The 25,835-nt window shown below is 42.2% G+C and overlaps 1 protein-coding gene across 6 annotated transcripts in view; it reads left to right on the top strand.

Moving 5' to 3' along the window:
* The window catches only part of DYNC1I1 (dynein cytoplasmic 1 intermediate chain 1), a 190,089-nt gene that overhangs the window by 111,105 nt on the left and 53,149 nt on the right, over nucleotides 1-25,835 (top strand). For all 6 annotated transcript variants that reach the window (XM_033165245.1, XM_033165251.1, XM_033165249.1 and 3 more), the window contains 4 exons: nucleotides 16,050-16,196; nucleotides 22,827-22,940; nucleotides 23,759-23,892; nucleotides 24,179-24,323. In XM_033165245.1, coding sequence (XP_033021136.1) covers nucleotides 16,050-16,196; nucleotides 22,827-22,940; nucleotides 23,759-23,892; nucleotides 24,179-24,323 — 540 coding nt within the window. The remainder of the gene's footprint in view (nucleotides 1-16,049; nucleotides 16,197-22,826; nucleotides 22,941-23,758; nucleotides 23,893-24,178; nucleotides 24,324-25,835) is intronic.

Below are 25,835 nucleotides of genomic sequence, written 5' to 3'. Positions count from 1 at the left end.
TCAGAAGATCCTGCTCACAAGCTATATTTCATGAAGGGGAATTAGAGGGATGTTGATGACCTGCCAAAACCCCAAGCAGTGACAAAATCATCAGAGCGTCCTGGAAAGGATGCCTTTGCAAAAAAACAAAAAACAGCCTTTCACAGATGGCTTATATTATGGATACCCAAAAGCACATGACAGCATTTGTTTGGTTTAAGAAGCTGGAACAGGCTTCATTGATAGAAAGCATAAATATGTCCTCTTGTTTTATAATATCATTTATATAGCACGGTCCTGTCAAACCAGGTGAGATCTGTATTCTATGAATTGTTGATTCAGACACATTTTAGCACGACCCCTTATTAAATCGCTCTCTGTTTGTAAAGCTGTTTAACAGCAAAAGAAATGTTTAGCATTTGAAAGTCCTGTCGATTTCAATGGAAGAGTTGTGGCTATAATTGAGGCTTGGGAGGTTATTGTATACACCCTTACCTAGGAATGAATCCCATTGAATTCAACAAGCTTTACTTCTGAGTAGACATGTATAGGATTGCAGTGTAATTTTTATAATGAAGACTAAAAGTGCTAAACTTTGGCTAGAAAATATTTTGTGTTTCTGCATAAATCTCCTGTATACAGGTGACAACCATTTTCCACTTGGACCTGGAAGAGAGTAGAACAGGGCAGGCTTAAGTATGCTCTTGCCGACACATGCGGGGACCAGGAACGAAATCCCCTGCACAGAATGGTCACCCCCTATATTGTATTGTCTCCAGAATTCAAATCTTCCTCTTTCCAGATGTGTGCTAAGTTTATAGTTAAAACATGAACCTTTCCAGTCTAGCCTAGCTGAACACGAACCCTTCCTTATTGTATTTCTAGAGCGGTCCCACGTTCTCAGTGTGGCTCCGAGATGAGGCTGTGTGTACCTGTGCTCTCTGGTTGTGAATTACTTCCATCCCCCAAAATGCCCTGAGTGAGATGTCTGGATACTTGGCCTTGTTCGTATGTTCTCCATGTGTTTCTAAATTGTGATGAATACATGTCACAATGTTTTTCAAACATTCAGATCTCCATTGCAAGCTAACGTTTTGAATCTTGACACATTCTCTTGCTATAGGCAGGGTTTAGCTTTTGGTTCCCAGGTGTGTGTGTGTGTGTGTGTGTGTGTGTGTGTGTGTGTCCAGGTATTGTGGTTAGAGTGTTGAACTCCAGATTCAAATCCCCACTCAGCATTGGCACTCATTGACCCTCGGCAGTCAGTCTTGCAGGGTTGTGGTTAGGATATCATGGGTGGAGAACAGTGTATGCTCCATTCAACATCTTGGAGTAAAGTTGAGACACCTATGCAATAAAAGTGGAATACAGTAGTACCTTGGTTCTCAAAGGCCTTGGTACTCAAACAACTTAGAACCCAAACACTGCAAACCTGGAAGTAAGTGTTCCAGTTTGTGAACTTTTTTCAGAAGCTGAATGTGCTCCATTTTGAATGTTACGCTTCTGGTTTGAGTGTTACGCTGAGGTCTGTCGGTTTTTGATATTTATTTCGCATTTTTGTTTTGGCGGCTCTTTTTGTTTTGTTTTTGTGACTGTGTGGGACCCAGTTCAGCTTCTGATTGATTGATTGATTGTGTGACTGCAGTACATTGCTTATTGCTTTGATTTTATGGATCCATGGTCTCATTAGATAGTAAAATTCATGTTAAATTGCTGCTTTAGGGGTTGTTTTTAAAAGTGTGGAACGGATTAATCCATTTTGCATTACTGTCTTGGTTTTGGAACGCTTTGGTTTTGGAACGGACTTCCGGAACGGATTAAGTTTGAGAACCAATGTACCATTGTAATAAAAAATAACCCAGAATGCCTCTGAGAATATGAAGGGTATCTCTCCTACACAATCTAGGCCACTTCTGATGTTATGTTAGCATTGCACATAGAATTGCAATAGCGCATCCTTCCTGCATCACTCCGTTAACATCAAAAAGTCTTGGTTTTGTGAGACAAATGTACACCAAGGCTACTTCCCATATCAACATTGCCCCAGCTCCAAGTGCGGAGGGCACCAGCATGGTCTCCTTTGCTAACACAAAACATCCAAAAGGAATGAAACACACTGCATTGGTTAGGGCAGGGATCAACAACCTTTTCCAGCCGTGGGCCAGTCCACCGTCCCTCAGACCATGTGGTGGGCCGGACTATATTTTGAAAAAAAAATATATGAACGAATTCCTATGTCCCACAAATAACCCAGAGATGCATTTTAAATAAAAGCACACATTCTACTCATGTAAAAACACCAGGCAGGCCCCACAAATAACCCAGGGGTGGATTTTAAATAAAAGGCCACATTCTACTCATGTAAAAACACGCTGATTCCCGGACTGTCCATGGGCCGGATTGAGAAGGGGATTGGGCCGCATCCGGCCCACTGGCCTTAGGATGCCTACCCCTGGCTTAGGGTAATGTCCAAGAGGCAGGCTGAGTCATCATCATTAATCCCCAAACAGCTGGAATGCAGGGGTGTGGCAAGGAGGTATGAAGATTCCAAAGCAGTTTCAGCACTCCTAAAATATCTTATTAGAAATTGAGCACAGGGCAGTGTTCTTAATTGGGACTACTTCCTCCCCAGGGATTTGGTGGGGGAGGGGGATTTGATTCTGTTTCCATTTGTATGAGAAACTATCAGATACGCACTTCTTGAGACAACGTGGGAACACAGTTCTTCTTTGAAATGGACACTTTTACAATTTTTGTGATGCAGTTATCCAACGATGCAATGCGTGCAACATGGCATATGCTGGGATAAAAATGGCATAAGGTTGTATTTTATTTATTTATTTCATAAGATATATATACACACCCACACCCACCCACCCACACACACCTACACACCACTTGGTTGTAAGGGGGGCGGAACCCCCAAAGCAGGTTAAAACATGCAAATAATGGTGAAAATAACGCCAAAAATGCATTATATTGGGGCAGTTGCTCACAAAAATGTAGGTGTTAAGATTACAAAAATATGCATATTAGGAAAAAATATGTACTGTAATGGTGAATTTTAAGGAGAGTTTTAAAAGCATACCACAAACTACTATGGAGATGTGGAAAACTGAATGTAAGACTGGAAAAATGAGGAACTGAGAGGAAAGTGAAATTGACACATCCGAACATCATTATGAATCCCCCCCCCTCCGCCTGTGTCTATTTCATACCCACAAAGAAACCTGACATTAGTATAACAAAGAACTTGCCGTGGAATTTTTGCCTCTTCCTCCACAGCAGTTTGCCAGCCACGCTGTGCATGATAAGCATTTCTTGGCTTGCCTTTTTTGTAGCATCTCCTCCTGTAACCGTTTGCACAATTTCCCTTTTAGCTTGGTCTGAATTCTAGGCAATGGCTTTACCTTATGTGAGATGCCTCTGTGGGAGTCCTCGGCAAACAGTGGAGCATCATACTGCGTTATCTGGCACGAGATGGAGAACAGTTACTGCTTTGAAATGCTCCAGCATCTCCAAAAGCCAAGGGATCCATCACTAAAAGCCTGGCTCCAACTGTCCCCTACTCTGGGTCTAAAATCAACAGCCTCCCACCCACTGACCCCACAGCAGGATGACTGGCAACCTACTTCCCCCAAAAAAGAATCTTTGTATGAGAACAACATTAATTTAATGATGATTAATATCCCATACATTCTGCAAAGTGAAGCTAAAAGCATTCAATCACTGGTTGAAGTATTGAAATTTTCCCTGGAAGATTGATCACAGAGGGGCAGTGACCTTTTAAGAAATTAACAAAGGGGAAAGCATATGGATTCACTGCATGAACTCAGAAAATAGGAATGAATTAGCTCCGTGCTGTATAAAGACACTGCGTATACCTTAAATCTACCTATCACAATAACACAATTTCATTATTAACATTTTTTATTTCTAAAGCACCTCCTGTCGGGGGATTTGGGTGATCAGGTTGAGGCTTTAGCAATAAAATATGCAAGCACAGCTTCTTATACCTCACAATAATATGCTTTTTTAAAATAATAAAAAGACCGGTTCTAGTTATCTAAGCTGAGGTTCCAAGGTATTAAGTCTCAGCAATTAATATTTGAGATATAGTACAAAAATGTAATAATGGCACCAGTCCAGAGATGCTCCCTTTCACACTGCCCAGGGAGCTGAATGTGCATTGCTGTACCATAGGATATATCTGCACAGGGCAGATAACCTGTCCTGCTAGCTAACTTTGGCACCTCTGATTTCCCATGAGGAAGGGGATACTAGTCTTACGGCCCTCCTGTTGAACTACAACTCCCATCAGACCCAGATAGCATGGCTAGTGGCAAAGGATGATGGGAATTGTAGTTCAGCATCTGCAGGACCATAAATTAGTGAATTATGAGGGGTAATATAGGCTGTCTCAAATCTGCCCGCCTTGCCCTAAACAGGTGATTGGAGCTATTAGAAAAAAAGCAAAGTATGACAGCGAGCAAATGAATGCAGCAGCCCAGATCAAACAGTGCAATGCACAGTCTTGAATAGAAACTTTCTGGGTGCTAGTGAAAACAGACATCCTGTTGATCAATTTAGGTTGAAACTTGTAAGAGTATTACATTAAGCTCACGTGCAACAATGGCATCGGACACTGTTGATACAGTGTAAAAAAGAAAAAACCCACTTCTGGTGGCAGTAGTCAATGTATGTGGGTGTGCATTGAGTGACAGATGGGGAGGCACTTCTGTGTCTATCCATTATAGGACTTGCACTGTAGTGGTTGAATGTGGAAAGAACTTACGGTAGATCTATATCCACATCCAAATGTTGGCCAGCATGCCCATACACATCAACATGCCCACAAAGCAGAACTTTTGAAGGATTTGGGAGAGGGGTTGGGCTCAAGATATGTGTGCCTATCATAGCTGTCAACCTTCCCTTTTTTGGCGGGAAATTCCCTGCAAAAAAAGGGGGAGGTTGACAGCTATGGTGCCTATATCCCTCCCATGAAGCCTCACATTTTTTCTGCAAAACTGGGGGGAGCTCCAGTAAGCAGGAAACTCTTCCCGACACATATTTTGCCTCATTCTCCCACCCACGGGACTCCCTGTTTTAAAGCAGGAAGAGTGATCGTGAATATAAGGTTTGCACGCACACACACATCCCACACACGTATATTCTTAAAATTATGTTCAAAAGGAGTTTAGATGGGGAAAGTGTGTGGGCAAGAGTTAAAATCAAAACAGTGAAGGGAGGAAATGGCAAACAAATGTACCATTAGGAAAGTAAGAATGCTTTTTGTTCAAAAGGGGGGGGGGGAATCCTTCCTATTGGAACAATCAAAATATTTTCTTTATCCATAAAATAATATTTATTAAGCCTGGATTAAGATCCATCCTGAATTCATTTTGACAGCTCGTATAACAAATTTGTTTAGTATTTTTGTGGTTAAGACTTCTCCTTTGCACGGCAGTTTCTTATTGTTCATGGACACATAGCAAACGGCTAAGGATTTTATAATGGAGAACATGGTTAACATTTGCTCTCATGTGTTTGAAATGTGACTCTGGATGGCTGGAAAGAGAAATATTTGAATTAAGTCACCCGTAAGCTAAGGATTTGTAATAACTCTTTGTCCTGAGAGCCGCTTTAATATATTCTGAGGTATCTGCTGTTTTCAGCTCAGTCCAGGGCCTGCCCTACTGTTAGGCAAAGGGAGGCAGCTGATTCAGGCAGCAGATGCCAAGTGGCTGCAGCAGAACTCACAACACTTGCCTGCTGCCCTCAGGTATGGTGGAGGAAGGATGCCGTTCCATCACCATTGTTGAAATAAGATTCAGCTGCCAGTCGAAGCAGATTTTGTAGGCGGAATATGGGAAGGCAGGGGAAGAGAACATTGTGTCCACCTCAGGCAGAAATATGTCTCAAGCCAATCCTGGCTTAGTCTAGTCTCTGCCTGCAATATTGGGAAATAATAAGAGCATAACAGTGTGATGTTCAGGTAAAGTCACACACTCAAGATCTCAGTTTTAGGCCATGATTCAGATAACCTGCTCTGCATATGCTTGCAGGTTTTGACATATGGCACGGCTTTTTTCTACCATGTAAGCAGCATATCTTGCAAAAATCTGAGCAAGGAAAACCAAGCCACATCTGCAATTGTATCTCTTAATTGTGGCCACATTTATTATTTAGTTGGTGCGGGGGTGGGATAGGAAGAAAAAATTATGCAGGAAAGCACTTGAAATTATTTACATTTACTTTTATGTAATATCGGCTGATGAAACTGTAGTTCTGTTTTATTATTTCCTTATTTATTTTGCATGGTAATTTAATAAATAATAACATGTTCTCAGAGCAATGAAATACAGTATTCCCAAAGCTGAGAATGATATATCACAAGATAACGTCAATAAAAACTTCAGACAGAAATAAGAACAACACCTGAACCAGGTTTTCAAGGCCTTTTTAGTCAGACCAAGTTCCTTGATTTGGTGGGTTTCTTGTTGCGGGTGGTTCCTCAATCCTGAGGCTATAACAGAAAAAGACCTCAGTTGTTGCTCCTCATTTTACAGTAGTAGGCGGCTGCACTCACAAGTCTGTCATTAGTGGATCTCTGTATATGGGAGGGTACATATGGTTCTGTTTATGATATTCAGTGTTTACTTTTCTCCATATTCTTTCTTCTTTCCAAAATTTAATAAGAATAAAATAAAAAATAGCCCTAATCTGCTTGAACCCACCATAGCAAAGAGCCTCTTCCCCATTACCAGACCCTGGAACTTCTAGAACTAGGTTTTCTTTTAGGGTGTGTGTGTTGTAATATACATTATTGCTGACTTTTCAACTACGTTTATTGCCCCATCTCAAACGAAGTGGTCAGAGCAACTGGCATATCTGGATTTTCTGCTACACCTCTACTTATCTCCCAAACTAGCAACATAGCTCTGCAATGTTCAATTAATTTTAGATTATTTCTAATTACCCACTGACACGACTTGTAAATGATACATTAGTGGAAGGGATGGCTTTGGGCAAATATAATAGTCTGTCAGTCTTCCCCAGAAGCTATAATTAAATCAAAAGATAAGAAGAGATTACTGTAATTATTTTGACAGTGAACTGATAGAAGTGTGCCCAAGTGACACAGATTGAAGAGCACCAAATGTCAATTGCTTAGAAACAATTAGGGTAAAGCACGAAATGTAAACATGTGCTTATCTATCCTTAGATCTCCTCTGGGCTACTTGCTAAAATTGCCCCGATCATTGATGAGGTCTTAAGGTTCAACCAAACTCTGCACAGAAGAGGATTCTGGTGACTCTGGTGGTTGTACATGATTTGTAAACTCGTTGGTCTTGTAGTTTGGGTACCATCGATGTCCAGTTCAGTTCTCAAAGAAGATTAGAGCAACAGCAACAGGTTTTCAAGAAAATGTGCTCAGACATCAGAATGCAACATTTTTTCCTTATAATAAATAAAAGATGCAAAGCATATAAGGTACTATTTTTATTAGACCAGCTTTTGTGGACAGAAAGTACCCAGAAAGCTTTTGAATTACATATTTCTCTTAGGTCCACATTTTGGTGTATTTATACTGTATTTCTTTAGCTTTTTATTCTGCAAGATGAAAAGTTCTTGTGTAAATCAGAAGCTTGCTTACCCCTACACCGCAGGACTTTGATCAAATTAAATATATCCCATACCTTATTGCTATGTTCTGGACATATCCCAGCAATCAACATGAAGCCTTAATGTTTGGATTGCCAAGTCTTTCCTCCTCTGCTTCCTCCATGCTATGCTTCCAGGGTCGCAGTTCGAGAAGTCACATATCCTTTTGATAGCACCCATGTGGAATATCAAAAAGAAACATGGTGGCAGAGAACAGGGTACCACTGGCTGCCAAAAGTGGCAGATGAGAGACCCAGAGTAGCAGGTTTGCAAGGTGGCCTATCAGACAATGGCTAAATTTGGACAGCATGATAAACCATTGTTTATTGTGATGGAAATAACCCTAGTTGAGTCTTGGCTTGTGTTCTTCCCCCCCTCCCCTTTTCGATGATAAGGAGTTCTGAAGCCTTTGCTTCCATTTTTTTTTTATTAACCACAGTTTGTCATCCCATCTGAACCCAGCAAACTGTGGTTGATCTTTACCATTACAAAAAAAAGTCCAGTTCAAATCGTGTGTTTAAAAACTGGCTTATTTCAATAGAGAGTTAAGAGTAACCACAGTTTAGGATTTGGACATAATGCTAAACTGATTTATTGAAAGCTTCCAATCTTCACCTCACAGCTGTACTGGGTGTGTTTTTGCCCCAGGCTTTCCTAGGCTTGTTCCTATCCCTCTGAGCCATAGTTTAGCATTACATCTGAACAAAGACAATGTGTGGCATGATTGTAAGCATGTTTGCTTAGAAGTAACTCCCATTGAATTACTCCCTACTAAATGTGCAAAGTGTGAGGAAGAAGTATTCCTATGTCTTTTTACTCACCTGTAATTTCCTACAATATTTATGCATCTTATGTGATAAATAAACGAGAAATTCCATCAAAAGCCCTCATATTTGAGGTCAGCAAAAACTACACAGGATTTTCATATTACTTTACTTTCTGTGAGAAATGAAAAATAAAAGTGTTGAGAAAGGAAATGTAAAACCTAACTTAAGAGCCTTTTGTTTGAGATTGGTTATGGACACTTTGTGAATTATTACAGACAATTCATTTTGACTTATCACACCGAGTTTCTTGACTTGGAAAAACCCCAAACACAACTGAGTTAACATAGGGATTGAGTTACCACTTACTTAAAAAGGAGGGTGGTCTCACCAGGGCAGAATGGAGTTCATTAACAGGCTGAGGCACTTTCTTTGTAGCTACCTGTGTTGTACTTAACCCTTTTAACATCAGACGTTTAGTTCAATCAAATACTTTTTGACAAAAATGAAAAGTGAGAATTCTCACATTGGATTTCTGACCTTGGATAAAAAGAAAATGATATTTATTGCTATTTATTATTATTTTTAATAGGATCTAAGTTCAAAGCTGTATGACTTACTATAAATTAACTGTGGTGAAGCAAGGCATTTAATCTAATTCTTTGTGCTCTCCATTTTTCATTTTCTTTTCTTTTTTTACAAAGGAAAGTTGCTTGTTTGAAACATTTTGTGTACAGGGACAGATTTACGCTATCCTTTCAATCACTATGATACCACTTGAAACAGTTCTGGCTTTCCCCGGACTTCCATTCCTTTTACAGAGCTACAGTTCCCAGGGAAGAGGCTTTGATTGCTAAATCACTTTGGGAATTGTAGCTCTCCTAACAACTCTCAGCTCTCTTAACAAAAAATCACAGCTCCCAGAATTCTTTGGTGGAAGCTATGACAATTTAAAGTGCTGTCATAGTGTTTTAAAAGCATGGTGTGAATGCTACCTAGTAGACGGTAGAATACAATGTGTGGAACGAGGAGAAGGGGGGAATTGTGGAAGCTGTTTTATGTGACCCATAGTGTTCTTCAGTTTAAATTTGTGGTTTTAAATCATGTCAGGGCTCCTCTGAGATGTGCCTGGTATGGAATTGTGTGATTCAAAACAAAGTTGTATCTTTACAGCGATGTTTCTGGAATTTATTATGCAGAATGCTGAAATACTTTCTGTATGGTTCCATATGGTTGTCATCAAAACTCAGTTCACTTTATTTCTTACTGGGCGCTTCCAGACTGTTGCCATTTTGAGGTGGGATTCAATTACATACCGGCAAATTGAGGTAGCATAATTGAAGTTGATTTTGAACTCTTGAGCAACAAAGCCACCCCCTCCCCCCCAATAGGACTTCTTAGAGTAAGAAAAGTGATAGGAAAATGCAGTAGAAAGTGTGGGATGACACTGACTTGACACAACATCGTATAGCCTCCCCTCAAACAAATAAGGATGAATGCTTAATAAGCAGGTTGCTTGGAAAGAGACCATTGATGAATATTTGTATGTTATTAGACCAGTAAGTTGGTTAGCAGGTTAAAAGGTGTGAACTCACTGGCCTTTGACATTGGTGCAGTCCCGTAGAGATGAATTGAATAACGCACATGTAACGGTCGTGATTCTGTTCTTTTAAGTTTCTCGGAAAATAATCTGCTGGGTTGAGTTGCTGAAGTAGGCCACAAAGCTACATAACACAACGTAGCTCTTTGAATTGTTAAACTGTGTTACGTAACTTTGTGGCCTGCTTAAGCAGCTCTGCCCAGCAGATTTAGGGACACAGAGAACAACGCCATCCCATCAGTTTGCCCTTTGCACAACACGGTTTAGGATGCAGGCCTTCCATTTTGAACAAGGCTGTGTGTGAAGAAAATGGCTGCTCTTTAGAAAATGCAGCCACTGGGATTTGACACTCGCCGCAGCAGAGATTCAGCGCTTGTGCATGCTGCTGCTGCTGCTGCTGTGTACCTGCATTATAAACTCCCTCCCGAAGTCTCTGGATTCTGCTCCTTTCAAGGACTTAGTGCTTTTTCAATAAAAATAAATAAATTCAATTTGTGGCTCTATTTCAAGTCAGTTGGTTTGATGGTATAAGTAGAGCGGTACCAGTTTTGGATTTAGAGAGCTGTGTGGCTAAGTCTCTTTTCATGTGGTTGCCTGAGACATTCTTAGAAACCCCAAACATTTTTGAAGATCCTCAACTGGAGACATTCACAATTCTTCCCTCCCTTTTTACCATTAATCCTTCATGTTTTAACAAGCACTGAAGTTAAGGCAGCCTACACTCTTTCCTGTCAAATCGCCCTCCTTCCCTATATCATTTCTCTTGAATAAAGCAATCTGCTCCCTGTAGTCCATACTCTTGTAAATCAAAGGGATAGATGTCAACACATGCCATATGGAAATATAAACTTCCTTTTTTTAATTAAATGGGATTTTGACATTTGGTTTGAAGTGTTTGTTTTTTTTCTTCCAAAACCCCCCCTTCCTATGCAAAAGGCTATCAACTTTTTTATTTTTAGTTAAAGTTAATTCCCACCCCCCGATACCGCAAATAATTTCCAGCTCCAAAATCTTTCCAGTATCCTTCCATAGCTCTTACGTAGAAGATAAGATAGCAAGTATTAAAAGCTGTCCACATCTGGAAGAATTCTCACTTTTGAAAAGACATGATTGTAAATATGCTGCCTTTTATTGAAATAAATTTCTGATGCCTTTCTTTTTGACATGTTTGCTGTTTAAATTATGGAAAACTCTTTTATTTTCTCCTTATTTAGCATATGACAGTGCTGTCATCCTTTTATGCAATGGTAACACAGAGAAGTCTGAAGCAAATGGTAACTGCTTTGTTTTTTCTTTTGTTTTCTTTTTGTGGCAAAATTAGGATAATATTAGGGACCTTATCAGTATTATTCTTACTTTCATCCCACAGGATCTTGAAGACGTTGTTAAGGTGAACAAGCTTGCAAGAACTGACATGCTGGGGTCAAATAAAAGCTCCATACGGGGCAATTGTAGCTCTTTATCTGAGCCAAGACATTTGAGAGAGTGGGAATAATTTTTCTCTCTCTTTTTTTAAATAAGAATTTATTGGATTTTCAAAATAAAAATACACAAAATACAAACACTACACAAACTACACACAATATACACAAACAAAACAATTAATTCCTCATCCTAATCTTCTTTGTAATCCTAAACTTGGAACTTCCTCACATCCTCTCTTTTGCGTTCATTTCTAATCTTCTTTAGTAACGTTGTAACATTGTAAAATCTACTTTTATACATCTAATCTTAATCTTACAATTATAATCAATATGTCTTAAACCTTAAATCCTATTCTTATCAACATATCTCGAATCTAAAATCTTATTTTTATCACATAAAACATCAAATTACACATCTCAACCTCTTTTATCCTCTCTTCACTTAACTTTATTATGCTGTGGTCTATATTTCTTCTGATTCCAATTTCAAATATATAAAAAACATCACATTTTAACAAGTACCTAGATATTTCTTCCATTCTCATAGTCCGTTTTCCCTCTGGGGTCGGAGTACCGTGGTCAGCCTTTCATTCCCCAATAATTCATACTTTACCCCACCCCTCTCCTGTCCATCATCACCCTTCCCTTTACCTTTCCCATCCCCCCCAGTCTCCCCCCCCCGACATTCCACCAGTCCAGGTTCTCCTTCTTCTGTTATTTCCTTCATGTTCAATTTTACTTCTTTTCCTTCTGTTCTTCCCTTCAGATGTAGCTTCCTCTTCAGAATGTAGCAATCTTCTTGATAATTAGTTGCAATAAGTTCATCACAAAGTGTCTTTCCTCCACTCTCAACTTCTTGTTGCACTTTCCGTGGTTGTTGTTCTTGAACCTCTCTTTAGCCGTTATGACTTTGTTTCGAGATGATGGCGTACACCTTTCTGATTGGAAAGTATATCTGGTTGGCCGACATAACAGAGGGTGTGAGGTATTGGTTGCAGTTGTGAAGGTAGTTGGCGGGAGCCTTTGGCCCTTATGGCGGTTAGGCATTGGGTGACCTCATGTCGGGGGAGGGAAGGCTCGGCCATTGTCTGCCCCTCCAAGCTTAAGGGTATTCCGTTAAAGGAATCAGGGGGTATGGAACTTGTCCGAGGCCCGGGGCAGGGCTAGGGCCATGCCACGACCCCTTCGGGAACCCAGGGGGAGCTCGAGTTGGTCTGCATCGACGGGGCTCCCCCTACCGGTGGTTCACCCTTACCAGACTTCCTGCGCTGCGGTCAGGAGTCAGATATGGTCTGGTCTATCCAATGCCTAAGCCAATTACTACTCACATTCTGTAACCAATGAAAGTTGTGGCCAAAATTTGCCCAATAACATTAACCATATATTCTGTGTCCTGGTGTTTTTATTCATCTTTGAGGGGGTGGTTGCAGCGTCTCGACACGCAACCAGAAAATCTGGTCCTAGATGGTTTTATCCAATGAAATTGTTCTGTTAGAGCAAGGATGTTCTCATGCAAAACAGCACTTCCTCCCCCTCTTCCTTCGTGTCCCTCCTGATCTATTATGGGAGTTCTACCAAACCCCTGGAGCAAATTTGAGGTGGGGACAAGGAAAAGCGAGAGAAAGGCCTTGCGCTGCCCGGACAACTTCATTGGCTACAACCCACTAACTGGATTCAGCAGTATGGTTTTTTAATGCCAGTTTCTTTGCTCTGATCCCACCCCCCACCCCACCCCCAGTTTCCAAGAAAATCTAGTTCTGGAAACTGGATTTGAAATGTAATTATATGGGGCCCTTTTCAACTGTCTGAAATGGGCCCTAAAATAGGGTTGCTGTACGTCCGGAATTTTCTGGACATACCCGGAAAACTGCAGCCGAAAGCAGTGTCCTGGCGGAAATTGACGAAATGTCCGGGAAAATCAACAAGTTTTCTGTCTGGATTTTCACTTTTTGAAATATGTCAACCCTACCCTAACAGGACTAAAATGAGATGCTTCTAGGTGCCTTTAAAACCCCGTAGTGCCATTAAGAGTGCAAACAGACCTACAGGCCACCATGTCTTCTGCACACATGGTCTAAATCATGGCACAGCACTGGCCACGTGTGTTTCTTTAATATGGAGGTGCTTGGTGTTTGCTTTGTCAGAAGCTGGAAATACTTCTAAACTCTTCGCATTTCCAGTGCCCACAAATGAAATATTGTTTCGCGGCCCACAGAATGCCCCAGGGAGTGACATTTCTGAAGAAGACACTTCACCAAATGCAAATCTAAATCTCATATTAGAGTAATATTTATTTAGCACTCTCCTCCAGATGGGTCCAGGCAATGGCTGGCAGAAAGCCATCCTGATACATGAACACCAGTATGCGCAGCCAGTTCACACTTCCCATGTGCACATCAGATGTGGGTCCTGAGGTCAGGCTTCCCAACCAAGATAATGTAAATTACTATCTGTTGCAAGCATATCCATCTGCGGTTAAAGGGATGTGCCATCACTAATCCAAATCTGGCCTGCATTAATTCTCCAAAATAAAAAACAGCCTTACCAGGCACAAATGAACATTTTTAGATCTGTATGTACTGCACACAGTAAAGGCAAAGCAAAAATGAGACACGAGGACACAGTAAAAGTCCTGCTGGATGAGACTAAAAGTTCATCTCATTCAGATTTCTGTTCCATCGGTGGCAAGCTGGAAGCCTCTGGGATGCTTAGCACATCCCCTCAAATGAAAGATAAAGGAGTATACTTTTTATTTAGAACCAGTGTGGCATAGTTCAGACCAGGGTTCAAATCTCCACTCAGCCATGAAGTTCTCTGAGTTACCATGGGTCACCATCTCTCAGCCTAATCTACCTCAGGGGGTTGTTGTTGTTGTTTAGGATATGATTTACAGGGCAGAACCTTGAGTTTCTCTCAGAGGAAAGGTAGAATATGTAATAAATAATTTGGGCTATTCTGTAGTGTGAAAAAGTACACAAAATTTTTATTGACTTTCCAGAAGAATATAATCCTAGCAGATCACACTGTCCTGCAACCAGGGCTATCAGCCACTTCTGATTATGGCAGATCACACCACAAGTACATGGTGCTCTTTCCTCTTCAAGACATTGGTTGTAGTTGTTGCCTTATTAAATAAAGAACCTCTTCCAATGTAACAGAACCCATATGTTTTGTACATCTTCCCTTTATTCCCAGTTCCATAAATGTGGAGCTCTTGTTGAATGCTGCTGATATGGTCTTCTTCTAATTCAGCCATGGAAACATGTCTGCATTAGAGTGCTGTGTATATTAGGCAGCAAGCTGAAATGAAACTGATGTACCATCTTGACAATTCCAAAAAGGGATGGACATACAACTTTAGGCAGACGCACCTTCCAAGTTCATTGGTTCCTGGAAGAGCATTACTGCGTAGACACACATTTGCCTCAGCCCTACACACGTCTCCTTTGTTGGATCAGGGCCCACAAGTCTTCAGTGTGTTTTCTCCTTCACGTGGGAACGATGCTGTAAAACAAGGGTGAAGAACCTTCAGATGTTGGAATACAGCTGCCATCATCCCTGAACCATTGGGCATGTTGGCTGGGGCTTATTGGAATTCAACAGCGCCTGGTGGTGCCCCAACCTGCTGTAAAGTCTTCCAAGAACTTTCCATTACTCAGGAAAAGCAAAGCCTGAAACTATTCTCTGTATTCTTCAAGATAACTCCGCCTGTATCCAGGGCTATTTTTTTTTAATCAAAACATTAGTGCAACCTAACTGCCATTTCACAGAGTGTATTCAGCACTGCAGATATTGGCTTTAAAAATCTACTGCTATTGTCATACAAGGTTTGTCATTGGTGATAAAGCTTGTGGTTGTCTGATTAAAGCTTTGATATGAAATGATAATACATCAGACCTGGTTTTCAAGAGTTGTTGCAGCCTGTAGAAATGGAAGGGCAGCTCCACAGCTGCTGATTTTCAAGGGCTCTCTGTTCCTGTGCCACCTATCACAACGGATATTTCTACGGATAAACTTGTGGAATAGGGCACCCTCTGAAAATGATGGAAACTACATTTTTTTGATGTTGCACTTGACCACTGATGAAACTGCAGTGCTCGGTGGGCAAGGCAGCAGGAAATAACAGCATCAGATAAGCACCTGAAACTTTTAGCAGAGTAAAGGGGAATTGGGGATATTTGATTAATATTTCAATTTATAAAAAATACACTTTAGCTTGTTAGAACGCCTTAATCAGGTATGGGGAATCTGTGCCCTCTACACACACACACACACACACACAATCCCCCAGATGTTGCTGGACTACAAATCCTATTTTCCCTGACCCTTCACCATGTTGGCTGGGGCTGATGGGAGTTGGAGTCCGGCAGCGTCTAACTGGATACTGGTTCAACATCGCTGACCGAAAGGGTGGAAAGTCTGAAAAGAAAATTAAATTCATGCATACAGATGCATGTGTGAAGCAGCCCTATATTTTGAAAGGTTTTCTCAAAGAACAAGTCATCAAAGCAGTATCTGTTTCAGAGTATTAATTCTAGGATTATTTTTCTAAATAGAAATGAAAGAAAAAAAAGAAAACCCTTCATTCTTTTACCCCCTTTCTTCTTTTTGTTCTAGTCTTCTGTGATGTCTGTCTGCTTTGCCCGCTTTCATCCAAACCTGGTTGTCGGAGGGACCTATTCTGGCCAAATTGTGCTGTGGGATAACCGGAGTCACAGGAGGACCCCAGTTCAGCGCACACCCCTTTCTGCAGCTGCTCACACGGTAAAGGATCAAACTCATCATCATTATTTTTAAAGACAAATATCAATAGCAGGATGTTGTAGTGTAATATTTTTGTACACTAAATAAAATAAAATAAAATAAAGAGCATGTAATTATGAATAGTAAGTGGCAGGGTAGACTATCAGGGCTGCAAATTCTTTGCGAAGGCAGGGCCTTTGCCTTTAATTATGTCGCTCTGCTGGTTGCCTTGTCTACCCCTGCTCCCCCATCTATGACCATTAGGACTGTCATTTTACCCTGAAGCAAGTCCAAGGGCAGTGGGTAAGTCAACCACTGTATGGAAAGGCCAGAAAGCGCTGCACCTTTCCTTGGTTCCATGATGCAATTTAAGGGAAGAGTGCTTTCCCAGGATCTGGCAACCCTGATTTTGAAGATAGATTCATTTGCAAATACAGTAACATGCCCATGAGTACCTGGCAGAAGTCCTGATGTTATTCTGGTAGAACGGTCCTGCTCTATTGAGAAATCTGCGACTTAGCAATTGCCTCTTTGAGGAGGCTGTAATCAGTGTCCTGGGAAAAAAAAGGAGAAACTGATAATCTACTTACTCTTTAAAGGAGAACAGCAGCGACTGAGTCCTGCTAAATTGTTGGAGTCTAGAGCATCCCCTGAGGCAAAGAGGGTAAAGTTGCTGAGTTCTGGATTCGTAAGGCAGACCACTCAATCTTTCTGGATTCATTAAGTGGCCAAAATCAGTTTCTTCTGAAATAAATCTGAGAAGCTCGTCTCATAATTGCTCCATGCCACCCCTTTCTAAGAACAAACTGCAATTGTATGGAAACTGGGACATTCAATGTTTCCTGCCCCATTTTTGCTGTCAAAAGCTTCTCCGTAAGCAGCTGTTTGCTCTGCCTGAGGGGGAGGGGGACACACACTTCCATATTGCTTCCTTCCATGAACCATATAACTGCAAGGAGGGTGGTAATTTAGAGGGGAGGGTTAATCACCACTATCTATTGGTAGTGTCACTTTCCCAATCAATAGCTGAATTTAGTTACAGAATAAAATAAAACCTGGATATCAGTCTTGATCACCATGTGTAATATGTAGCTTAGCCCTGCGAAAATGGGTATGTTGATACTATACCTTAAATTGGCTTTTAAAAGAAGAAAAAATAAGCTCTGGGTGGGGTAAAGGTAAAGGGACCCCTGACCATTAGGTCCAGTCATGTCTGACTCTGGGGTTGTGGTGCTCATCTCGCTTTACTGGCCGAGGGAGCCAGCATACAGCTTCCAGGTCATGTGGCCAGCATGACTAAGCCACTTCTGGCGAACCAGAGCAGCACACAGAAATGCCGTTTACCTTCCCACTGGAGCAGTCCCTATTTATCTACTTGCACTTTGACGTGCTTTTGAACTGCTAGGTTGGCAGGAGCAGGGACTGAGCAACGGGAGCTCGCCCCGTCGCGGGGATTCGAACCGCCGACCTTCTGATCGGCAAGCCCTAGGCTCTGGGGTTTAGACCACAGCGCCACCCGTGTCCTCTGGGTGGGGTAGGGGGAGGATATAATCACCATAAAATTTGACAAGTTATGATTATTGCATAGATCACTTTGCATGAATTAGACTACAAATGCCGGCAGATTGTGGGATGCAGTGTAAACTGCACTGGCTCCTTGTATGATTTTCTGTCAAGAATCATTAAAAACCCAACAGTTTTGAGTGCTCCATGGGGAATTGACTGTAACAAAGCTTGCTATTTGTTAGAAATAATGAAATGCTGTGATCACCCGCCTATGGGGAGGAGGTTCAAAAAGTTGCACCTAAATATCAGTAAGACAAAGGAGATGGTGTTGGACTTTCAGAGGAGGAGAGGGGAATTAGCCCCGTTGTATATGGCTGTGTGGAGAGAGTCTCTTCTTTCAAATTCCTGGGAGTTTACCTTAGTGAAGACCTCACTTGGAAAATCAATACAACCCAGGTGGTTAGGAAGGCCCAACAGAGACTCCATTTCCTTAGGGTCTTGTGTGAGAACAATGACAAACAAAAATTGATGATCTCTTTCTACCGGTCCACAATAGAAAGTGTCCTTTCATACTGTATTACAGTGTGGTACACTGGTTTGACAGCCACGGAAGGAAGTCCCTACAGAGGGTGGTGAATACAGCACGTGATATCATGGGCTGTCCCCTGAGTTCACTAGGTGACATCGCAGGAGACTGCTGCCTCTGGAGGGCGAGGAAAATTCTCGGGGACGACTCACACCCCGGCCAGCACCTCTTTAATCTCCTACCTTCGGGCAGGAGATATAGAAGTATAGTCAGCCGCACCAACAGGTTAAAGAACAGTTTTTATCCGTGGGCTGTAAACAGTGGTGCAATTGACTTCCGACAAGCACACAGAGCGTGAACAAGACTGAGTGTAGGTGTGGGGGGCTCGTTTAATTTCACTGCACACAGGTGGTGTAGTGACAATAAAGGTTTATTTATTTATTTATTTATTTATTATCACCCAACAAATATCTTGGGGCTTTCAGGTCCAGGTTGAATTAAACTGATATTGGTAATTGCTGAATTTGAAAGTCATGATCTAAAAATTGTGACATCCAAGTGTAAAAGATGAACTGTGGTAGCAATGATGGTAGCGTGCAGACATTTATTTAAAGAAGGAATATATTGCTCCGAATTTCTGGCATCAGAATGCTTGCCGTGCATGAGTAATGCATTGCACATCTTAGAGTTAGGTCAATTTAATAAATCCACTGATGGTGTTCCTTTGATTACTAGTCACCAAGCTACACTTACAAACATCGTCATTTTAGGAAGATGACTTAGTAATATGGGGAGCTTGTGGAGACTATGCAGGTCACTCAAAATGTTGACTAGTGTTGAAGAAACTGATTTCATCCCCACCCCCCATTTATTAACACTTGTCAATCCCTGCTGACAAATCTATACCTGGGACATAGGAAACGTTTGCACTAGAAATTACAATTGTTTGAGCTGGAACACAGAAGATGTATTTATAAGCATACGATGTGTGCATATTACATGTCAAATTCAAACTACTAGAAGGATCACATCATATCATGGTTAGAGGAGTCTGCCCTTCAGGATTAGCAGAAATTAAGACCTAGCTTTTATCATGTGTCCATCTTATATTTCAATTGTACAAACTTTTTAAATGACTCCATAAACCTTGGGGCAGTTTTGGCATGATTCCATTTGGGAGCAGAATGGATTGCACCCATCTGCCCCACTTATTGCTCATCTTACCTCCAGACCCACTTAACGCCCACCAGTTGGACAAGATGTTTGCAAATGGATTATGCAACTGCTTCCTGGGATTATTAGGGACTAACATTTCTGTGGTTTGGGTCTACACATGTTGGTCTTTATGTGCATACGACCTATGTAGTAATTATATTCAATGCATGAATTTCAGGTGACAGGATAGGCAGCAATGGCGGATTGAGTAAGCTATTTGTAAACTCATCTGAATTATTTGTGTAAAGAGAAAGAGTTCAAATATTGTTCTGTGTAAGCCACTTCCCCCATCCATTATGGCAGTAGACTTCAACTTTTTCAGGCACAGACTACCTTTAACCCAAACATGCATTTAGAGATCCATTTCTTGGAAATGCTGCTGTTACCTTTTTCTTAAATTTATATCATGTCATTCCAAAGGATCCCACCTTGTACCACCTTAGATCAGGCCACGACCTGGTAGTGAGTCCCAACCCACCCTCTGGCGAAACTAGGTGTTCCCTTACCACCCCTTTTCCTATCTTGGACTGCAGCTCCCTCCTGACATCGTTTATTCTGTTATTGCCAGGTTGGGCACTGCTTTCCTTTTGGGTGAAGACAGAGGCAAAGTAGATGTTGAGCAATTCCGCCTTCTGTATGTCACGCAAGAGCATTTCTCTGTCTTCCCCATGCAGAGGACCTACCACACGACCAGAAAAATGCCTTTTTTATTTTTAAGTATTCTTTTCCTTTTCTTGTGCATTATTTATTTTTTTTATCTCCACCTTTCCTCCAAGGAGCTCCAAGTTGGTGTACATGGTTCTCTTCTTCCCCATTTTATCCTCACAACAACCCTGTGAAGTAAGCTAAGGCTTGCCTTGTGAATAGTTTAATTCATTAGCTGACTGCGACATGCAGCATCCTGGAAAGCCATGGGCTTAAGCACTGCTGTGTGGACCGTGTACTGATTCTGCCTTGAGACCGAGGCAACCCATTCAATCCCACCAAAGCAAGCCATCTGGTAATGCAATACTCACTTTTAAAATTTAATTTTAGTCTGTATGAAAACAAGATTCGCTCCCTTCCCCCACTGGAAAATACGTCCCATGTTGCCACCAACCGCTGGCTTCCAAATTTCCTGAGCTTATCCCTCCGTCTTGGTGCCAGGATTCACAAGGGAAGAGAGTCCCACCACACATTACTCACTAATTTCCTTTCACACCCACCACACATCTGCATTTGGGATAACAGGAAATTTTAATTAAGCTTTTAAAAACCCTCTAGCATGATGATTTCATTTCCAAAATAAATAAAAGCAAGATGGCATCTTCTCCTCTTGGGAAAAGAGAGAGCCCAGCAAGATTCTCCGCAAAGTACAGTTGGCGTTTCCCCTCCCCCCTTCCCCCCTCCCACCCTGCGCTTGAAACATCCCTTCCAGTTCTGCAGTGAGACTTATTGCTTATGAAATTGACAAGTGACAGCTCTGATTAAAGCCAGACACTGCATAAAGAGAGCGCTGCAAGGAAAACAGGGAGCCATCCTCGTGCTACTGAACGGTGCTCCACCTATTTGAACTTTGCCTCCTTTCGCCCCTGATGTTCCCTGCTTAAGAGGACCATGTTACCAACCTGTATAAGCACCATAGTGAGGAGGGCAAATGTTCAATAAGCTTTGGTATGAACTGGCGCTTGGTTGGGTTGATTTCATAGAGGACACATGCGGAAGGCCAGCTCTGTCTGGTAGAATGAGTAAGAGCTAAGCAAGGGTGGCGATGGAATCGAATAACCCCGCTGGTGCGCACACACACAATTAGCTTTCTTGTCATGCTGTTTTTCATGTACCCATCCGTGAAACCACATACGAAAAAGATCCAACAGGATTTAAAATGAATAAAGTTCATATAAGATGCTGTAGTCAAATATGCCATCTAACTTTGATTGACCTGTCTTTATTAGGCAATTTCTGGAAGGCAGGAGTGACTAGTTGGTGTTTTTTAATATTTTTGGAAGCCCTCTGGCAGCAGAGGGGGAACACCAGAACAAAAGATGGGATGGCCATCCCTCTCATGCATGCGCAAGCTGCACATCTAATGCACACCACAGAGAGAGAGAGTGAGTGAGAGAGAGAGAGAGAGAGAGAGAGAGAGAGAGAGAGAGAGAGAGAGAGAGTCAGATAGACAGACAGACAGACAGACAGAAAGACACACACAAATCCAGGGGCATATGCAGTCTGTTAAACACATACCACAAACACACATGCAGATACCAACACACATACAGGGAGGCAGGCAGACACACATCACCTCCCTCCTACCACTCATCAGATGTTTGATCAGCCTGTTGGCCAGAATGAAAGCTAATATGCATGTACACCACTTTCCCCATCCTTGTGCTTTACAGATGTTTTAGGCTACAGCTCCCATCATTCCTGGCAGTTGTCCATGCTGGCTGGCACTGACGGGAGGTGGAGGCCAACAGCATCTGAGAGGCAGCAAGTTAGGGAAGGCTGGTGTACACCATTGGTCAATGTAGGTGCTATATTCAAACATGTGTTCTTAAAGCCCAAATGCCGCTTGGTTTATGAAAAAGCAGCTTTCAAAGAGGACAAGTTAGGCCACATCCAGTTTATTGAACTGTGATTCTTGATTTGGTTGCAGGAAGGCCATGCGGCGTGGTAGTCAGTCGTCACACACTGGAGATTGTAGGGAAATTGAAATATACTCGGATTCAACTCAGTGCATAACAGAAACACGTCTATAGGCATGCTCAAGACCCAGTTCTTCCCTTTGTGGGAGAGAATTGCGGCCCATTGTAAATCTAAAATAATACAATAACCTGGCACAGTTATTTCAGGTTATCTTCACTGAAAATGAGACCATATATGATTAAGAAGTCTTAATGAATTTGGTGACATTCATGTCCATCCCTCCAAAGTGTGAATGAAAATGTTTTGTGCAAAGTCCAAGCTGTGTCAAAGATGGTGGCTGCAATACCCCCCCCCCCGCACCCATTTTCCTCATTAAATAATACACATTTCTGCTCCGTCTGAAGATTTGTCTCTTTTTTGCTCTTACTTTTCTAGCATCAAACACCATCAGTAGCATGATAATGTATCCATGCACGTGAAATTTCCCCCACTTAATCCATTTTCACAGCAGTCATCATTTTGGTCAGTTTATGATGGTGTAAAATGAAGCTTTGAGAGGGGAGGGGGACTTTGCTTTTTGTTGTTGTTGTTGTTTACTCTTGTAAAAAAATAACAAATAACCAAAAAGTTAATGATCCTACCTAGCAAACAGACGAGTTCTGGGCATTATGTGGCAACCTAATTTCCTTTGCAAATAATATGTCTGAATCATTTTGATACCTATGTTTTCAAAATGTGATCATGCACCCTCTGATTCCAGACATTTTGTGTGTTTTCAGCACCCTGTATACTGTGTAAATGTCGTTGGGACACAGAATGCTCACAACCTCATTACCGTTTCAACAGATGGCAAAATGTGTTCCTGGAGCCTGGATATGCTCTCAACTCCACAGGTGGGTTTGTTTTTACCTACACAAGAAGAAAGTGCTGGAGTTAAAGCTGATACCCACATCATCCCTAAAAGCCCAAACTTCACATCCTATGCAAACTAAAACCTGTGAATGCACTTGAAAGAGCGCAGCTTATTTCCAGCAATAGGCTCCTCTAAGAGCCAAAGCCCATTTCCTCTGCCACAAATCATGTAATTACTGTAATGCGTTAATATGCAGGTCAATTTCAAGTGAAAATGAAATAATCCATGTTAAAGCACAGGTAATCATACGAGTCGCCTGTGGTGTGTATCACATTTACTCTACCGCATTCTTTAGCAAATATTGACTAGATAAAGGCAAGACTAGATTGTTGTGTGGCACTCAATAAAAGTATGGTTTATTATCTGCATCCAGTGACCGCTAAGCAAGGAGATCATCTCAAAAGTTTGACATTTTTTTTTTTACCCTTTCACTCTCCTGTTCTTGTGTTGCTGTTGTCATTGTTGGGTTTGGCACTAATTCTTACATTTGTAGAAAACAGCCTTCTCCAACCTGGTGCCCTCCAGATGTTTAGGACTGCATCTCCTATCCCAACTGGCTATGGTTAATGGAAGTTGTAGCCCATCTGGCTGGAGAAGACTGGGAGCAAAGAGCCATTGGCCCATTCAAAATTTAGAATAGCGATTCCCAAGCTGTGGTCTGTGCACCACCAGTGGTCCATGAACTTCCTTCAGGTGCTCCACAATGATCAGCTCTCTGTAGTTGATGAAAAACTTATTAAGAAAATAGTACCTTATTTCTGTAATATATATATATTGGGGGATATTCTATTTTGCTAGGAGAGCATGGAGCTGGTGTACAATAAATCCAAGCCAGTGGCGGTTACTGGAATGGCTTTCCCAACTGGAGACGTCAATAACTTTGTAGTTGGAAGTGAAGAGGGCATTGTTTACACAGCTTGTCGTCATGGAAGGTATTTGTGTGTATTTTAGTTTTTAACTAAATGCATTTAGCTCAGAAGATACCTCTAGGTTGCCTAGGTTACAATAAGGGCCAAAACAGACATGATGAGGGAAGTGAATTTCATAGGAGCAGTGATTCTACCTTCTAGCCTTCTACTAGCTTTGTTTCCCTAATCAAAACCCCATACCTGAAGTGCTATTAAGGGGGGTGGGGAAGGAATACAGATAGATTCTCAAGATTCGCGGCATTTTCTGGTGTTGGATGTTTCCTAAGTGTACACCTCTCTCCTTACACAGTAAAGCGGGCATTGGTGAAATCTTTGAAGGCCACCAAGGTCCTGTGACAGGAATCAACTGCCACATGGCAGTGGGTCCAATTGACTTCTCCCATCTATTTGTGACATCATCATTTGACTGGACCGTCAAGCTGTGGACCACAAAGGTAAACAATGGGGTTAGCTGAGCTGGTTTGGGTCATCAACCTTATCTGATGAGTGGCTGGGGGTGGATTTCATACTCTTTGGGGCTCTGGCCTAGACAGAGATGGAAACCACTCGCTTCCTGCACACCAGATGTGTGGGGAGAGGGTGACGACTCCCATTCTCAAGTGATGTACATGGAGCAGGGGCCTGTGTGTGTGTGTGTGTGTGTGTGTGTACCTGTATATGTGTCCTGCACCCATGTGTGTCCTGTGTATGTCCTATATTTGTGTGTTTTGTGTGCATGCCTGTGAGAATGTGCATGTGGGGTGTAGGGTGGCCACACTCACTTTTGGCCATGCCCGCTACTAGCATTCATCCCTCTGAAGAGTTGGCCAAGGGTGAATGCAGCCCTAGGTCCCCAACATGCTAACAGTCCCTGATATAAAAGGAAATGGCTCCTTAGAGGGCTCATAGTTCTCGAGAATCAACCCTATACAAGGATGAGCATAGTATCTGCCCATCATATGCAATAATTAAGGCTAGCAGATGATAAAGGATCCAAATGGCCCAGTGTGACATCAACCAGATAGTCTCAGCATCATCCATCGTGCTGTGAAGAGAGGCTGAGAAATGCCTAAGGTCACTCACTGATGCCAGGATTTGAATTCAAATTTTAACCGCATGTCTACACAAATTTGGATGAAAACGGAGCAGTGTCAAGAATTGCTTCAGATCTAAACTGTGCTTGATTCGGTGCCCGCTGCATTTCCCTCCCCCCAGAGGACAGACTGCGCATGCGCGGAAATCCAGGCATGTGCAGTCCATCCCGCCGGTGCTGCTGTTCCAGTGGCGACCCGCCAAGCAAGCGCCGGCTCCTGGGGCTTCCCCATCCCGATCGCGCAGGGCAGCCCCATAGCGGCGCCGGCTGGCGGAACCCAGACAGGCCGTGGGGTGGAGCGGCTTTGCTCCACAGTTTGCTCGGGTGACACCAGCAGGGTGGGGCTGGCCCAAGTGTCACCCCCCTCGCCTGGAACCCGGGGCACACCACCCCCACTCACAACACCTGTGCCTCCCCCCCATTGGCCTTTGCTTATTATAGCTGCGAAAAGCTTAGAGTGAACTCTGTTGAGTTTTTGGTACCTACTGAAAATGCACCCAGGTTGTTTTTTTGTGTGCGTGTGTGTGGGTTGCAAATTCCCAATCCTTGAGAGGCTACTGTTTATTTGTTTTGATATGCTTTGAATTACCTTGTTTTAATGTGTTTCTTAAGCTCTACTTTTTGCTGCTGTGGGATTTGCCTGAAGGGCATATATATACACACCCACAGACCATACTTTGCTGTACCTGCTAATATTGATGATAGAGCAGGGGAAAGGTCATTGATTGATTGTGTGTGTGTGTGTGTGTGTGTGTGTGTAAGTAAGTACAAATATGTGGAGGAGTGTGACAACTGCCTGCTGGAGACTGTTTGAAGCTGGCCTGAGGAACTTTACATAGGTTCTGACTTACGCTGCTGTTCTCTGGGGAGCAGT

The sequence above is a fragment of the Lacerta agilis genome, chromosome 12, assembly GCF_009819535.1.
Source record: "Lacerta agilis isolate rLacAgi1 chromosome 12, rLacAgi1.pri, whole genome shotgun sequence".
Taxonomy (NCBI): Eukaryota; Metazoa; Chordata; class Lepidosauria; order Squamata; family Lacertidae; genus Lacerta; species Lacerta agilis.
This window is presented reverse-complemented; position numbering and strand designations above follow the sequence as displayed.